This window comes from Aristolochia californica, unplaced genomic scaffold, assembly GCF_029961685.1.
Source record: "Aristolochia californica isolate CCGP_79_NKW_82.1479 unplaced genomic scaffold, dmAriCali1.0.hap1 SCAF_3, whole genome shotgun sequence".
Classification (NCBI taxonomy): domain Eukaryota; kingdom Viridiplantae; phylum Streptophyta; class Magnoliopsida; order Piperales; family Aristolochiaceae; genus Aristolochia; species Aristolochia californica.
The window spans coordinates 8,669,885-8,688,365 of NW_027181992.1; the positions used below are offsets into that span (position 1 = coordinate 8,669,885).

General features: G+C 36.8%; 2 protein-coding genes and 1 pseudogene across 2 annotated transcripts in view; 1 reads left to right on the top strand and 2 right to left on the bottom strand.

Annotated features, from left to right (window-relative positions):
• The first annotated feature begins 4,532 nt into the window (after positions 1–4,532).
• On the top strand, positions 4,533–7,668 carry LOC137959141 (uncharacterized; annotated as a pseudogene).
• Positions 7,669–15,006: 7,338 nt separating this feature from the next.
• LOC137959320 (pollen receptor-like kinase 3) lies at positions 15,007–17,485 on the bottom strand. Its single transcript, XM_068806728.1, has 2 exons — positions 15,825–17,485; positions 15,007–15,725 (listed from the first exon to the last, which is right to left on the bottom strand). Exons 1-2 carry the CDS (start codon positions 17,155–17,157, stop codon positions 15,007–15,009), a joined length of 2,052 nt encoding a protein of 683 aa, XP_068662829.1. The 5' UTR covers positions 17,158–17,485.
• Positions 17,486–17,798: 313 nt separating this feature from the next.
• The window catches only part of LOC137959321 (uncharacterized), a 4,872-nt gene continuing 4,189 nt past the window's right edge, over positions 17,799–18,481 (bottom strand). Inside the window, exons 6-7 of the mRNA XM_068806729.1 lie at positions 17,911–18,065; positions 17,799–17,816 (exon numbers count right to left, since the gene is read on the bottom strand). Of these exons, the coding sequence (XP_068662830.1) occupies positions 17,799–17,816; positions 17,911–18,065 (173 nt within the window). The remainder of the gene's footprint in view (positions 17,817–17,910; positions 18,066–18,481) is intronic.

Consider the following 18,481-nt stretch of genomic DNA (forward strand, 5'->3'; position numbering starts at 1 on the left):
TTCTTCTTGTGTCTTCTAGGATCTATCAATGAAACATGTGATTGGTGGAGTCCATGAATAAGGGGGTCTCTATTACTTGGATTTGCCTCTAGTGACTACAGTTTCCTCTTCTCAGACGGAGGAAAAATTATGGCACAACAGATTCGGGCATCCTTTAGGATCATCACTTCAACACTTGTTTTCTTTTTTGAAATTTTTGTTGGGTCTGAATTGTGAAGTATGTCAGTTGAGCAAACACTAGAGGTCTACATATTCTCCTCAAGCTAAACTTAAAGGTATTGCTCCCTTTTCATTGGTTCATTTGGATGTACAAGGACCATTGAGTGTCTCGAATATCTCTCAAGTTAAGTATTTCGTTACATTTGTTGATGATTTTACTTGAGTTGCATGTTTTTTTTTATTCAAAGATAGGTCTGGAATCCTTTCTATTTTTAAATCATTTCATGCCAATATCTCCACTCAATTTAGTAAAAAGATAAAAGTACTTCATTCTGATAATTCCAGAGAATGCCAATCAAGAGAGTTCAAATCCTTTTGTAAGGATAATAGCATCATCCTTCAGACTTCATGTGCTTATACCCTTCAACAAAAAGGTGTAATCAAAAGAAAAATCAACATCTCCTTGAGGTAGCTCGTAGCCTTCTCTACTTCATGAATGTGCCCTATTTTTATTAGCCTCATGCGATTCTTACAACCTGTTTCCTTATTAATAGGCTACCATATTCGGTACTTGATCATAAGTCCCCATATTCCTAGTTATTTGCCGATGAGGACCCTTTTCCCCTTCCTTTAAAGGTCTTTGGTTGAACATGTTTTGTTCATGTCACATCCGCAAAAAAAAAAAAAAAAAATTGGAACCGAAGGAACACCAGGAACATATTGCATGACCAATGATAGGAAAGTCATTGATCGATCATACTTATTATGCATTGCCAGTAAGAATTTTGACTTATTGATCATTCCTTGTATATTGATCGACCAACTTAAGTTATTAGACCCAACAAAAGGATATTGATCGGTCATACCATCTATCAATAAGTCATATTTTGATAAAAACATAACCATTACACACGATTGATCGATTAATAATTTACACTAATCGATCAATGTAAAGTTAACTTTTTGCAAAAGGGCAAAAAAGGGCTAGTTTGCCTTGGAGAACTTATAAATACCCCACTAAATATCCTTTTAAAAAGTTAATGAGCTTTTATTGATATACATACTACATTCCATTCTCAAATACTCGAAATTCCTTCCTAACCATTTTGAGAAAAAAAGAGCCTATTTTGCAAAAAAACATTTCATCCTTACTCAAATCCTACTCTTTGCATTCATATAGTCGATCTAAACATCACCATCTTGCATCAAAGGCTGGAGGCTTGGACATTGCAAGGAGAAGGTTGTCTCTCCTCAACAACAAAGGGTTTAGTTTTTTCTTGTTTTGTAATTTTTTTATTTCTTTATAGGTTCATCTAGAGCCTTGTGAAATCTAAATAGAAAGACTTACTAGAGCTAGAATCTAGCTAATCTCAGGAGAGATTGAATTTTAATAATGTATTTAAGAATACATGTGGCTTGAAAGAGAGATGGAATCCCTTTCATGTAAATTTCAAGCTCATAAATCCGATATTAGTGCAATTTCCCAAACACAGATTATTGGATGGTGAATACAAATAGTTGAACATCAATAACAAAATATTTGGTGTTTTTGCACTGTGTGATTTTCTCTCTCCTTATTTGCATTTTTCATTTGCTTAAATTCGCCCCACCTAGGCCAACAACGAGGAGATTGAGCATGATCCTTTGACAAAGCAATCCTTCTCCAACCTTGTGTCTAATTCCTTTGATAGATTCTCTAGCTATCCACAAAGGTGAAAAGGTGAAGTGTTTCCACACCAACGTTGAAGTAAAAATTGGCATATGAGAAGCGGATGTCATGGAAGATTTCAGAATTAAAGTAATGCAGGTGCTGATGAGGAAGAGGAACGACACCTTGTGCCTGATGCTTTCTTCTATCAAAGACTCAGAAAGAGAGGAAGGTGACATTTGATATTATACAAGTGGGAAAAAATCAAGTGCTTCATGAATTCTTGACCCGAGGTTACTAAAGTATGAAGGATTCTTTGCTCAATAATGATCTTCAAGAATCAGTCTTTAAGGTTGGCACTAGTAGAAACCAAAGGAGGAGCATAATCAGCAACATCGCAATTTGGTGCCAAAATAGCATCAATGTCTTCGGTTTCAAAGGAGGCCGATGAAGATCACCAGAACCTTACAAACTCAACGGTTTTGAAGGTGATGATAACACAAAATAAAGAGTTGAGGTAGTAAAACAAGGAGAGAATGGGCAATATTGTATCCAGAAGACCAGCCAAGATTCACCGACCATAGCTTCTAATAGGCAAGACCTCATGGGAGGAATGGCTAGAGATGAAGATAAAATTGAAGAATATAAATATATAGATTTACATGTGTTTTTACTGTTTAGGAGTATGTCTAAACAGAGTCAATGAGCACAACGTTCTTCCTTGGATTTGGATTTTGTCATTGGAAGAGGTTGTAGTGAGTTTAGAAATTAGCAAGGAGTTGAGTGCTTGTGTCACTGCTTGGTAGATGTTGATCCACTTGTTTCTTGGAGTATGAGATTCGTTGTCTAGCTAGTAGTGATTTTGTTTTCTCATATATGTTATTGGCAAACTGGGTCTCATCGATCCCCAGCTTAAGGGGGGAAAGTAGGAGTATAGAGAAAGGAGGTATTTGGAAGAGTTTACAATGAAGTGTTCCAAGAGGTGGCAATTTTTTTTTCAAAGTAGGTGACAACAATCAAAGATTGGAAGATGTAGATCTTGAGAGCTGGCCAATATTGGTTTCAACACAAAATAAAGAGTTGAGGTAGTAAAACAAGGAGAGAATGGGCAATATTGTATCCAGAAGACCAGCCAAGATTCACCGACCATAGCTTCTAATAGGCAAGACCTCATGGGAGGAATGGCTAGAGATGAAGATAAAATTGAAGAATATATATATATAGATTTACATGTGTTTTTACTGTTTAGGAGTATGTCTAAACAGAGTCAATGAGCACAACGTTCTTCCTTGGATTTGGATTTTGTCATTGGAAGAGGTTGTAGTGAGTTTAGAAATTAGCAAGGAGTTGAGTGCTTGTGTCACTGCTTGGTAGATGTTGATCCACTTGTTTCTTGGAGTATGAGGTTCGTTGTCTAGCTAGTAGTGATTTTGTTTTCTCATATATGTTATTGGCAAACTGGGTCTCATCGATCCCCAGCTTAAGGGGGAAAAGTAGGAGTATAGAGAAATGAGGTATTTGGAAGAGTTTACAATGAAGTGTTCCAAGAGGTGGCAATTTTTTTTTCAAAGTAGGTGACAACAATCAAAGATTGGAAGATGTAGATCTTGAGACCTGGCCAAGTGCAAGCTAAAAATTCGAGAGGTCATTGTTGAAGACCCATGTAGAGAAAATTTTGTAATTTCTTTTTTTTTATATATGTTATGTAATATGCTAAAGTTATAATCTTCAGTTTGAGGAGGAGTGTTAGAATATGCATTTTTTTGTGTTTAGTTAGGTTTTTAGGAAAGTGTTTTCTCATAGAAAATTATCTCTAAGAGTGTAAAGGAAGTACTGATATTTTTATCTTTTGTTTGTATTTATGTTATAAATAGGTGAGAAGAGGGAACCTTAATTATCCTTTTCTAGAATTTTAACATGAATTAATTTTTCTAGTTCTTTCTCTCTCTTCCGACGTTTCTTCTCTTTTTCTTGTAATATCATGAAATTTCACAATATTCACACTAAGACATAAAATGTGCTCATTATGGAATCAAAAGAATAATTTTTCGGTCTAATGAAAGAAGAGTCGAACTGGAATAATAATGACAAATCGAAACTAGGGATATTTTTGTCCCAAAGTTAACATATTGCTTCTTCACCTAAGACAACTTCTTAGACCCAAACAATTATTCACATGATCTTGCCATGTATTCATTTTTTATTTTTTATTTTTTTAATATGTTTTTAAGTATATTTTGTTTCTTTCAACTTTTTGAATATCCAATCTCATTTTTATGTAAATAAAAGCTATTTTTGAATTTTTAATATTATTTAAATTATAAAAAAACATAAAAAAGAGTTCTATCGACCAAAAAATTTGTAAAAAAAATAATAATAAATTATATTTATTCATTTGGTAGATGTTTAAAAAAAATACTAAGTTTACAAAAATTATTTTTTTAGTTGGAATAAATCCACCTGTAAATATTTTTAAAAATAATTTATTTTGATAAAAAAAAGTTCTTTGATAAAACTTTCATTAGGTTTTGAGAAATATTTGGTAGTCAATGGTTGTCACTTAATTGAATCATTTTTTAAATAATTTGTTATTTTTATAACATTAAAATTTAATAATAAAATATTAAATATTTTATAAATATATTAAAATGCATAAAAATTTCTCTATTGTATATATCGAAAGTTCAGATTTGGAGGCCGCTATGAAACTATGGCAGCTGTGGAAGACTGGAAGATACTTCAAGTTCTCCTTCGATTGCTGAAAGACCGCGCCATTATATCAATAGTCGTTCTTACTTTTTCCGGGGTTGGATATCAGAAATCCTGAGCTTATCAAGAATTCTTCAGGAGAAGAATTAGGGTTCCAGCTGCTTGTGTGCCGCAGCTCTAGTTTTTTTTTAATAGTTTCCTACTGTAAGTTTTGTTTCGCCCATCTAGCAAGAATGGCTCGAAACGAGGAGAAAGCTCAATCCATGCTCAACAGATTCATCACTTTGAAGCAGGAAGAAAAGAAAAAACCCAAAGAACGCCGTCCATTCCTAGCATCTGAATGCCGAGATCTCGCGGAAGCCGACAAGTGGAGGCAGCAAATAATGCGGGAGATTGGTCGGAAAGTAGCTGAAATTCAAAACGAAGGACTTGGGGAACATCGCCTCCGAGACCTCAACGATGAGATCAACAAATTGATCAGGGAAAAGGGCCATTGGGAGCGTCGTATCATCGAACTGGGTGGTCCGAATTACACCAAACATGGAGCCAAGATGACGGATCTGGAGGGGAATATTGTTGATGTCCCCAACCCCAGTGGCCGTGGCCCTGGCTACCGCTACTTTGGTGCCGCCAAAAAACTTCCGGGTGTCCGTGAATTGTTTGAGAAGCCGCCTGAGTTAAAGAAACGGCGGTCCCGGTATGACATATTTAAACGAATAAACGCGAGCTATTACGGGTATAGAGATGATGAGGATGGGATACTTGAGAAAGTTGAGGGTCTTGTAGAACCGGAGATGCGGGAGCGTGTGTTGAAGGAGTGGGAGAGATTAGAGGAGATAAAGAGAGAGGCAAAGAAGGCTGTGAAGAGCGGGGAGGTGGCCCGTGCGACCTCCATACTGTATGAGGAAGAGGAGGATGTGGTTGCGGAGGAGAGGAGAGTGCAAGAGATGGAAAGTAAGATGGAAGAGGAATTTATTGCGCATGTACCACTTCCCGATGAGAAGGAAATTGAGAAGATGGTAGTGGAAAAGAAAAAGATGGAGCTTTTGAGTAAGTACACAAGTGCAGGCTTATTGCAAGAGCAGCTTGAAGCGAAGGCCATGCTTAACGTTCAAAGATAGTCCAAATTATATCGGTATGCTTGATAAGCTTAATATAGATTGTCATCTGATTTTAATATTGTAGACTGAGAAAAGAAGGTCATAGTCCGGTAGTCTTCCTTTTTAGCTTATCACAAGTTGAACTATTTTCTACATGGGCTTCTAGTGCTTGGTTCATATATGTAAGATGCTGCTTATTGGGAGTTTAGGCTTGTAATGACACCGGTAGAGGGTACTCTCTAAATGTAGATGCAGTAAAGTAGTTGGTTTCATGTTCCAATAATCTGTATTTGGATCTTCAAATTCACAATCTCTTATCTTCATACTGTTTTTGAAAGCATTGGAAACATTAGCTGATGAAGGTGATGTTGATAGGAACTAAAAACCCCTTTAGAAATTTGTTGATCACATGTTAATAGTAAAACTTGTGCCTTGTAATTGTCTATCATAAAAAGAAAAAAGAAAAAATTCATGAACCGATTATGGAGATCTCTTAAGTCTACATCTGCCTCTCTTTGTTTGTTTCTTTGTGTAGCTCATAAATTTAGCTACAGTTTGCAGTATTCAATGGGATTTAGCAATTTCTCCAAGGATGTTTAATTCCGTCATATCTCATTTACAGATATTTATATAAGCATTAGTTTGATGAAGGGAAATTTCTTACAACAAGGAAGATGCAAAGGTTAAAAGAAATCTTTAAGAATGAGTTGTAGGAAAAGTAAATTTTGAATCTCATCGATGATTAGATAAAGTTAAGTTCGCTCATTAGTATGCAGCATACAAAAGGTTTTCTTTACGGATGACTGCTATTTTCCAGGTTCTGAACCTTGGGTATGATAATTTCCCAGTGGATGCTGAGTGGTGAGAGCGGTATGGTCTCCCTTGTTTATTGATTATGCTGCGTCTGTTGTAGGGTTTGTGTAAATTTTCTGTTCTATTCTGTAGACGCTTAATGGGTGCCTTTGAGGGGGAAAGCTCCTACTGAGGCATATAATGAGTGTCAGTTTCAGTTCTCAAACTTACCTTTGAGCTACTATTGTAGTAGGTATGAACTACCTGGACAAGCCTCCTATAGTAATAGAGTTGCATGAGGTTGACAGCTGGTTTGAATTTTTAATCAGAACTTCAATCGCATTTCATTGCACTATCGACTTGCTAATTTGATGAGCCTGGTGTAATGTCGAGCAAAGTGCTCTTGTGACTTGCCAATGTGTTATTGAACTATAAAAAATGACGTTTCTTACTCTTTGTGCATTTCATGCCATTCCTCCCTCTGCTCATTGCTCTGTTATTTTCTTAGAAGCATAGAGAGGAAATAGCTTGCCTTAAAAAGAAACAAAAAAAGTTATGTAATACCCCCTACCGTGAGTAGTTCTTTTTCGGCTATTTAGCTCTCTAAAGAAACTTCTGCAAGCTATTGTTATGGTGGTGTATTTGATTGCTTTCTCAATTGGTACTTTGCAGCCAATGGTTGAGAAGTGAGGATTCTCTGTGTGGAGGTCAGTTATTGTCAATTGTTTAGCTTGTCACCCTGCTAATCTCTTTGTATGGTTGTTGCTATTCCTTTGGACCAAGAGGATGACTTGAGCTAGTGAGCAGTGATGGGGGGATGTGAAAAGAACCTTGGCTATGATCAAGGCAGTATCTCCATGGTTCTTACATGGAAACAATCTCAAGCAGTGTTTTTGTCTCTTGATCTGAAAAATGAGCTCTTTAAACAGCAGTTGTCTCGGCCTAGATGGAGAGAACAGGCTACCTCAAAATGGAACTCTGGACTGGAAATAGCAATGTTGGGGTTATATTCAAAGGCTACGGTTAGCAAAATTTCTTGGATTTCTGCTGATATGGGAATATAATAAAACCAGTCTTCAGCGAGATGAACAGTTTGCGCGAGCTGGGTTATCTGCAAAACATTACTATTCAGGATCACATACTGTTATTACTGCAGAACTCTTGAATGAAGACAGTTTTGTTGAAGAATTATGATTTGTCAATTCCCAAATAACCTGCATCTCCAGGTTCCAAATCCACTATTCTTGATGCCGACGGTACTTTCTGAAAGGTCTTAACTAAATCAAACAGAAAATACTTTATTGGATGGTCAAAGGGAGATTAAATCCTGCATTTTTTACTAACTTGATTACCCATTTGATTCATTTATTTATATCGATATGGAATATAAATGCATACCCATTTGAGGACAAATAATTTTGCTTGTGGACTTGGTTACAACTCATTAAATTGAACAAGCGTGGTAATTTCTTTACTCGATTACCTTTCTGTCTGTGCAAATTTGTAGGATTACTTGGTGCTTGAGGAACTATTTTAAATTGAATTTATTTGTTCATCAATGAAAGTTTGGAAGAGGAAGGGCTATGTCTCCTATCCCTCATCCTTCTTTTATCATAGATTAATGTTAATGTTAATCAACAGAGATTTGAAATGAGAGAAGGGGGTTGAAGAGAAACGGGTGCAAAACATGTATTGGTTAAACATATGAATACCCACTACTCGTTTACTTCTAGGTAAAGAATTGGAACATCTGAAAAGGAGTTGAAGAACAGAGGGAAACTAAAAGTAGATTAGAGAAATTTATAAAACGCAATTTTAACAAACGAAATAAAACTTTTGAGGATTACTAGTTAAGGAAATGTATGAAAACCCTCTAATAGGCTTATAAAAATTGGAAAAAAAATCATGGAAAACAATTCAAAGAAATAATTTATGATAAATTACCATTTAGATGTACTGATTTTGTTGTTGGATATGGAAGAGTCATACATGACTTTCACAATAAAAAGTTTTACAGAGCCAGAATTGTTATGGAAGGAGGTTTCATAGAAGAGTTTCAGTTAAAAAGGTGTTTTAATTATATTAGTCTTATATTTATGTTCAGTTATTTAATTATGCTAGGATTTATTTTAAGTGTTAGACTTTGGTGTAATTGGGATAAGAGTAGTTTAATTGTAGTTGGATTCTACTACTTTCCTTTATTATAAATAAGGGTTCATATACTCTGATTACAACAAGTTAGTGAAGTTTTTCTTTTGTCTAAAAATTCATGGTAACGGAGCAGGTTCTGTTAGTTGACTTGGTAAACCAATAGAGATATTGTGATTATCATTTCTAGTAGTTTAGGTTCGTAATCTATCTTTTTCCCTCTTTTTTGTCCCATAACTTGTTAGTTTCTTAGTATTCATACCTCCATACTGAGTTTTTTATATTACAAATTATATATTGTCGGAAACATCTACGAGTCTAATTTCCAACGCAACATGAATTTTGGTAATCAGAGTTTTCTACAAAGATAAATCGATATTTGAACCAACAAAAGTCAGACTGCAAGAGAGGTTCGAGCATTACCAGAAAACTTCAACTTTGGAGCTCTTTTATGCCATAAAGAACCATAATTTATATGGATAAGAATATATCAAAATAAATATCTATAAGTCTATTTTTTTACCTATTCAATCAATTTTTAATATTAGTTTTCTAGAGGGAGATATCAATCTCGGAAGAGTCAATCGTCAAGTTGGTCAAAGAAGAAAGAGCACTCAATTTGGCTAGATTACAAAGTCCGAAATCTATTAAACTATTAACCTTAAAAGAAATATATTTTATGAAGAGAAGTTATACTTGGATGAAAGGTATTGAACTTTAGTTTTATATGGAGATAATTTCATGTTAATTTGATTTATATTTAAGGAGATATTCTCATTAGAGGGTCAAACTGTAGAATGAAGAGAATTAAGAGGTCATAAAAGATTCAAGAACAATTTTTTTTTTTGTCAATTTAGGTATCAAATTAAAGCTCTTCTAGTCTAGAATCTTGAGAATCAAACCGTTTGTGATTTTGAGCTTTATTTTGGGAGATATTGATATCAGAAGTACAAAAGGTCAGCTCTACAGAAATTCTTTTTTTTTTTTTCTTCTCTCCTATTATCTCTCCAGGCTTTGACGTGAAGTTTTCTTTTCTCCTAAATTCCTAGTTTTTTAGCCAAATTTGTTTTCTAATAAGAGGGTTTTGGTCTGACTTCAACACTATCTTCTTTTTGTAAGCCTCTTTAATCCCAAAAATATCTTATCTTTGGAAAATGCTACTAATTCAAGAAAGTGTACCATTGGAAAGTTTCTATTTTGATTCAACAAAATCTGGAAAATATTCCAGATATGAATTCCTTGAGTATTTGATTAGAAACTTTCCTTATGGGGACCGATCAATTTGGAAACAAAAACTTGTAAATTAAGTTACGCAATTATCAAAGTTTCCATAATCAATGTTGTTTTCAAGTTTTGTGTTCTTGTTACTTGGATGTATATCTTCTGCATTGTCAACTCCGAATTTTTTTGCTCACCCCCATGAAGTTATCTTGAGGTCATACTTAGTCAAATTTGTCAAGTTATTTTTCTATCGTTACAGTCTCTTTCTTATTATCGAGTTCATTATTTTTCCTTCGTTACATTCCCCACATACGTCTTTTTATCGGTTACCTTTCTCCTGCCATCATTTTATGATTCTTGCATACCCCTTTGAACCAACCTCTTGTGCCTTGCTTCAATTAATTTCTCTTTTTATATACATATGGGTATCTTTTTTAGTTATTATTATCACTACTTTTGTTTGAAATCCTATGAGGTTGGTTTCGACCTTTTTTATACATACATCACCCATCTTATTTTTTGAGAGTCTGTATCCAATTGAGTTCTTGTCCTAAGGACACCTTGATAGAGGAGATAATATATACAATTATGTTTTTTGTTTCAAGTTGGGATTACATCGTTACTTTCCAGCTTGAGGTAGAGAAGTAGAAAAAGAACTACAAGAAAAATGTATTTTATTCCACATGTTGTGGTAATTTTTATCGCATTATGAAGAATTACATATGTGAAGAATTCTTTTTAGCAAAAGAAAATTGAAGACCAAAAATCCTTTTCATTGTAAGTTGAAGTTATAAACTCCGTATGCCTTGAGGTTGTATTTATAGTTGTAGGAAGGTAATACTCGTAGGGCTATATGCTTCAAAAGAAAAAAGACATAAGAGGACATATACCGTTTTGTATAATTATAATTTTATGCCACCTTTATGAATGTTCTCTTTATTTACCGGTCATGCCACTCCTACACACATTGGTGTCTTTTAACACCAAGGTTTTGAGAAACAAAAACTCAAGGACAGGAATAAAACCAAGCCTATTTGAAGAACTTCTAATTGAAGTAGGAGACATTAAAGAGGTTTGAGATAAACTTCTGAAATATTCTTTGGTTTCTCTTTTTGAATTTAGAGCATGAACAACAAGGTAGTGTAACTCTCTCTTGTTGTTCTATTGCAACCTTACAACCCATAGAAGCAAGAACAATCTAAGGGACTTAATCTTATGCAACTAGCCTGATTCAAAAATTATTCTACCCAAGATTCAAGCAAAATGGTAGGTAGATACCCAGAAGAATACCATTAATTGAAGTGTTACGCCTTCATATATAGAAGATACCAAGAAACAAGGTAAATTACTTATCTTTCCTAATTAAATTCAGCAACTCAACCATACCTCTTCCCATGCAGTTTTCTACGTAAATCAAGCAGAAACAAACTTGGAATCCTAAAGACTTCTACTATGATACCATGTTAAATCTTAGGATTTCACTATCACAAGCTTAATAATACTTTTTGAGGGAAAAGAATGTAAGTACGAGTAGTGAGTTGGAGGAAGGAGATTGGAAGGACAAAGGAGAGGGAGAGAAGCTCAAGTGAGAGGAGAAGGGGTGAAAGGATTAGGGTTCAATTTGAGCACTAATACTCTCCACCCTTTCCTCCCTTAAACCTTTTTATATCACTTAAGTTAAAAAAATTACATAAATACCCTATAGGAAGAGGGCTAGAAATAAAGTCTGAATAATAAGATAAACTACAAGTATGCCACTTTTCTTCTTGTCATCTAGCACACCTAACCTTATCTATGAACTAGTTGGCAAACTCACATTCTTGCTATTGGTCCAAATTGGTTGCACCCTTGCTTTGAAAAAAATTCTTTATGTTTACTGTTTAACATAAATATTAGGTTATTAAAATATAAAATCTTTAATTAAAATGACATGAGAAAATTACAAAAAACTTAAAATAGGTATTTTTCAATCTCAAAAATAATTAATTCATTTCTTCCTCTCAACTCACAGACAATGTGTGCAAAAACTAATATTTTGTCCTTGAGCTGATCAACATCTCCATTGTAATCTCGATCAGTCTGGTTGAATCGTCTTTTGACTCTATCTAGGTACATGAAAAAAAACATGAAAGCTTCATTATCAATATACACTTTAGCTATTGAACCTTCAATATGACCTTTATTTTGTGTTGTGTTTTCCAATTTGCAAAGAAACCTATTCAACAATTATATATTACCGTAAAAAGCAAAACACCAGGTTGTATGTTAAGATGGAAAGGTATATGATTGGTTCTCCTCATAATTTGGGTACCATTGATATTGTACAAAACCATAAAGTAATGCCTCGTGTGGTAAATGAGCTGCCAAATAGACCATCACATTAAGAAATTGACACTGAAAAATATACTTTCTAGCTCACATAAGATTACCATGATGTTACTTTGTAACTTTTTAAGCACATAAACCTTCAACATTTTTTAGAAAAAAATCTTTGAAAAATAACCATGGCTCAATAATTGGAGTGGATACATTGTTGGATAGGTAACCATGTAATACCACATGAATCAAGTGTTGCATCATTATGTGGCTAAACTCTTTGAGTCCGATATATGTGAGGTATCCACATTGATGCATCATATATATTTGAAACATATCCATCTAAAAACTTGATATTGAAAAGTTAGACACAAAATTATTTTTTCTATAATGGAGACATTGTGTATGATGCAAGAGTTATGTAGACCAAGTCACAATCACTTCCAAAGTGCAATTCCTTTCTTTTTATCATATCTTTGTAGTCAAGACTAGCTTTTTGAAGTTCTTTGATTTACCAGATAGATTCACCATCAAGCCTACAATGTGGTGACAAATATTTTTCTCAATGTACAAAACATCTAGATTGTGCCTCATGTTGGCCGAGGTGGCATCTTATTGGATTATGATCCATGATGTCAAACGAAGAAGAACTAGATTAAGTAAAGGAGCTGAAGAGAAAAGAGAAGAAAGAGAGGAGGAGAAGAGGAAGTGGTGGGCTAGGTGGGAGAGATTGAAGGAGGATTTAGGGTTGTGAGTCACGTCCCTAATCTTCCCCCTTAGCATCTACTTATAACATTAAAAGTTTAAAAAATTACAATCAATGCCCTTTACCCTAAGAAGGGTGGAAAAAGGGACAAGAATTGAAGATATTTTACATAATTGTCACTATAAGTAGATTACTTCTTCTAACACTCCCTCTCAAGCTGGGGGAGAAAAAACATCATAAATTCCCAGCTTGACACATATAGTGGCCAGAATCTTGGATGTGACTGGATTTGTAAGGACATTTACAACCTGCCCTTGAGATGAAATATGTCTTAGAGATATAATATCAACTTGTAATTTTTCTCGTATGAAGTGGTAATTTATCTCAATATGTTTTATTCTCTTGTGGAAGACTGGATTTGAAGCAATGTGGATGGCTGCTATTGTCACAATGTAGTCCATGGACGCTCCTTTGTGGAACACTAATTATGTGAGGAGAGATTTGATCCATAGAAGTTTATTGGCTGCATGGGCCATTGCTCTATATTCTGCTTTAACACTGGACCTTGCAATAATATTCTGTTTTTTACTCTTTTATGTGACCAAGTTTCCTCTAACTAAAGTGCAATACCCAAAGGTGGTTTTCCTGTCATCGGGTGATCCAACCCAATCTTCATATGCAAATCCTTCAATGTGGAAATGACCATGACATTTATATAAGAGTCCCTTGCTTGGAGCACATTTTAAGTATCTAAGAATACTCTCCAAAGCTTGCCAATGAGTAAGTTGTGGTTTATGCATATACCGACTAACCACACTTATTGCATATGATATGTTTGGTGTAGTCATAGTGAGATAAATGAGTTTTCCCACAAGTCTCTAATATTTACCCATATCAACATCAGCCTGCACATAACTTTGTATTAGCATCCATATGAGTATTTGTCGGTCGATATCCCATAATTGTGTCCTTAAGTAGATCAAAAACATATTTTTTTTGCGATAAGACAAAGTCATGCTTTGACTGGGAGACTACAATACCTAAGAAATATTTAAGGAGTCTGAGATGTTTTGTTTTAAATTCATTCCATATTTTCTTTTTGACTTCCTTTATACTATCTGTATCACTCCCAATCAAGACAATATCATCCATATAAATTGACAGTAATACGATTCCCTTGGAGGTATTCTTTACAAAGACGGAAGGATCTACTAAACACCTGTTAATACCAAATTGAAGCATCGCTTGGCTAAATTTGTCAAACCAAGCACGAGGAGATTGTTTTAAACCATACAAAGATTTTTTCAATCGACATACCGACTCTCTCTCAACCACAAATCTAGGTGGTTGATGCACATAGATTTCTTCTTTAATGTCACCATTTAAGAAAACATTTTTCACATCTAGTTGATAAACTGACCAAGAAGAATTAGCACCTAGTGAAAGCAAGATACATACCAAATTTAACTTGGCCGCATGAGAGAAAGTATATTTGTAATCAACTCCATAACATTGTGTATACCCCTTTCCTACCAGAAGTGCTTCGAGATGGGCCACAAAACCATCCGGATTATGATTCACATCAAAGATCCATTTACATCCTACAAGTTTCTTACTAGGAGGAAGTGGAACCAAAGTCCAAGTTTGATTTTCATAAAAAAATAATCATTTCCTCTTCCATTGCTGCCTTCCATCCTGGATGTATATTTTTCATCGATTTTTTCTCTCATTTTTCAAGGGCATCCAAACAAGAGAAAAGAAACCGTTTTTTTTTTCTTTTCTTTTATTTTCTCTCCACTTTCGGTGTTCCAAACACAACCTAAGGTGCTAGAAAAATCATAAACAAAAAAAATGTAGTTGTGAAAGGAACATGGAAAAAACAGAGAGTGGAAAAAATAGCCTCTTCTCGCCAAAAAGTACAAGTACATACAAAACCAAAATTAACAAAGTGGTTTATCTTTTCCACCAACACCACCAATGTACCCTCATGTTTTTTCAAAATGACTAACATACCCTATTTAGGGGTTTCAATTTTTTATACCCCAATTTTGTCTCATTTGGTAAATCAGTGTGCCCTTTCATCATCTTTTTCTCAGGAGTTTAAAAAAAAAACAAAAAAAAGCTATGTGAGGCGGATCAAGGGTATTTTCGTCATTTCCGAAATATAAATATTTCGCAACTCCAATGTTAAAAACACACCAAGACCGTTACGAAATGTCAAACCCCGAGCTGTCTATGTCCGACCACGAGGAGCTCCCACCACGGTCATTGAGACTGTCTCTCCGTTTGGTCGAGAGTGCTCGAACATTCTCGGCGTGAGAACGACGGCCAGACCCATCGTCCTGTCCACCCTGCGCTGCGGCCATCGTTACGATTTCTTCCATCCTCCTAAGCACTTCCTTGATGTCCGGCCGCCGCTCCGGGTTGGGCTCTGCGCACTCCGCCCCCAGATGCAACAACCTCTCCATGCAAGTGCGAGCTGGCTCATTCTTAGGTGCTATTTCTGGGTCCAACACCTCCGTCTCCTGTTTATCCTTCATGGCAGATGAGACCCACTCGACAAGGTCCGTGCCTCCTTTCGCGCCATTGTCGTACTGCGATGGATATTTGCCGGTGAGTATCTCCAAAATGAGGATCCCAAGGCAGTAGACGTCGGATTTTGGTGAGACATGCCGGTACTGGAGGGATTCGGGTGATTTGTAGGCGAACATGGAGTAAGAAGCGTGTGTGGGAATGACTAGAGGAGAGAATCCGAAGTCGGTTAGGAGAGGAACGAGATCAGGGCCGAGGAGAACATTAGAGGACTTGAGGTTTCCATGTGGGATGTCTGAGTTGGGGAGCTCAGAATGAAGGTAACCCAGGCCTTGGATGATCCCTTGGACGATCTTTAGGCGTGTCTGCCAATTGAGCTCCACGCTGCGATTTCCTGCGCAAGCAAACAATCACGGGGCCGATAATTTGTCACAGAACTGAAAAATCTACTCTGCCATTGATGGGAAAATGCGTAGTATTATTATTAACCTACCGTGGAGGAGGAAGTCTAAGTTACCGCCGGGCACATGCTCGTAAACCAGGAGTTTTACCTCCTTTTTGTTGCAGAAAGCAAGCGGTGTAAGTAAATTGGGATGTCGTAACTTGCCCAGCCGCCGCATCTCTGCACCAAAACCGTCCTCCCCTACCCGATTCATCTCTGTCATTCGTTTCACCACCACGGCAATTCCATTAGCCATCACCGCCTTGTAAGCTGAGTGCCGCTTACTTTCCTTGGTGCCTATCAACTCGGCAGCTGCCTTCAACAAATCCTGCAGCCCGAAGACGCCCTTCTCGTCGTTGACCATAATTATATCTGAACCAGTTGGCTTCTTTGATCCTGCGTGGGAGTCCTTCCGGTGGTGACCCGACTGTTCCACCGCTCGCCGGGTGGAATGGGTTGAACTTTTTCGGGGGTTATGTGAGGAGACACATACTTCCACCACATCTTCCCCGTGGTCTCCTCCTAAGGTATCGAAATCTTGGTTCCTTCTCTTCTTTGTAGCTAATACCACCACCGAAACGAGACACAGAATCAATACCAATGACATTCCGATCAACTTGGACTTGTCGGAACCCTTTCCCCCTTCTGTGTCGCTTGCATCACAAATCTTATCCGCTTTCTGGCCGCAGAGACCTGGGTTGGCGGAGAAAGAGCTCTTGTCAAACCCCTCCAAACTCTGGGGAATGACCCCTTCTAACTTGGGATTGTCTGATACATTGAAAGACTTCAAGGTTGACTGGGTGAACTCTGGAAGGGCCCCAGAGAACTGGTTGTGCTCCAGCCGAAGTTCGATGAGGTGGATCAGCTTCGACAAGGAATTGGGGATGGCTCCGGTAAATGCGTTTTGGTTCAACCACACTTTCTTGAGCGACTCCATCTTTGTAAAGAAATCGTCTGGTATGTCTCCGGTGAAATGGTTGGCGGTCAAAAACAGAGACTTGAGAGCCCCGAGGTGATTGAACTCCGGCATGGTCCCATCAAATGAGTTGTTAACCAAACTTACGGAACGCAATCCGGGCAGCTGCAACAATGCGTCTATGTCGACCTCCCCCGAGAGGCTCATATGGCCAAGATGGAGCGCTGTGACGACGCCGTAGTTGCAGACAACGCCAGCCCAGTTGTTCTTTTTCGCATCACAAGGCACTGACTTGGAATCCCATGAATCGAGCGCCCCAGTGTTGGTGAATTTATTCTTTAGATTAAGGAGTGCTTCAGCTTCTGTCAGCGCTGAAGACAGGGGCGAAACGAGGAGAGAAACGAAGAGGACAAAGGGAAGACAAGGAAAAGAAAGTGAAAACGGCTGGTGATGGAAAACAACGGCCATTCCTTAGCGGGACGCCTGATGATCACCTTCGGCTCTGGGAGAAAGTGGTCACTGTTCAACGGAGGGAAACAAAAGATCTCGTATTGTTTCTGTGTGCTTTTTGGATTTTCGCAGTTTTGTGAGGGTTTGCCATTAACTTGTTGTTTTGTTATCTCCATGTGTGAGGGTGTGTTAGAAAGGACGGTGAAGAAGAAGAGGGGTACAAAGAAGGGAAGCTAAAATTAAGGGAAGCCTAGAATAGAAAATGGAGGAGACGGGAGGGGTGGTCCTGTGCAGTTTGACCTGATCAGCGAAAAATAACAACTGCTACAATAGCGGTTAACGAACTACGAACTTCAACCCTCCTCCTCTCTCTTTAATTAACTCAAAAGAATTAGCGTTCGTTGATCATTTCGTCGGGAAACAGAAAAGAACTCTAGGGCTTAAAACTTAAAAAAGAGTTCCGTTTCCGATCAACTTCGAATTGAAATTGAGAGATCTGTCATTCATGTCTGAGCACAGTTGATCTCACATTTTCCAATCTAAAAATGGAAAGCCTCTCATCTCAGGGGAACAATTGGGAAAATGTTTTTAAGGATTTGCAAAAATAGTAGAAAAAGGAAAACTGAAAAAATAATTCCCTCCTCCTGCGAAACGAGTTGTTACTGAGACGTAAAAGCCTGCAAATAACTATGCAAATGAATCGTTTCCATTGTGCTCCAACTTCCAGTTGCAGTCGTCAATGGAACTTAGTATTGGAAAATAAATTCTTACCTGGAAACCATTACATCGGCGATTTGGGCTCTCCTGTACAGAGGAAATCGAAGATTTTGCTAACATGGATCCTTGAGTCCTCTTAAGCAAACGAGAGTTTGATTGAGGAGAATCAGAGAGAAGTTGGGAGTCGTCGTTTCGATTTGCATCTTCGACTGAACAAAAGAGATAATTTTTCTGGTCGTTAATGAAAATGAAGATTAACTGAATAGATGGAGAGTGCTTTTTCCTGTTTCTCTGTTTTTCATGTTTCAACAATTCCGATTATTTAAAAATAATAATTCATATTCAATTGTGATTTCTCATTCACATCGTCGGCTTAAATAGCCATTTTACAGAATATACATGAAGACTTATGAGTGATTAACGGGATTACATAATCACTGGATTTACAGAATATTTACATGATTTCTCTTTAAGGAAATAAATCTTAAAGTAAATCTTAACACTCCCCCTCAAGTTGGTGCATAGATATCACTTATGCCCAACTTGTCAAGATATTTGTTAAAAGCTCGGTAAGACACTGCCTTGGTTAGCACATCGGCAAGCTGATCCTCAGATCGAACATGAG

What these genes read in the sequence shown, in the direction of transcription:
- LOC137959320 (XM_068806728.1), bottom strand. Translation starts at nt 17,157, where the DNA reads ATGGCCGTTGTTTTCCATCACCAGCCGTTTTCACTTTCTTTTCCTTGT. An exon ending in CTTAGACTTCCTCCTCCACG is followed by an intron (nt 15,726 to 15,824) that starts GTAGGTTAATAA and finishes TTGCTTGCGCAG; the next exon opens with GAAATCGCAGCGTGGAGCTC.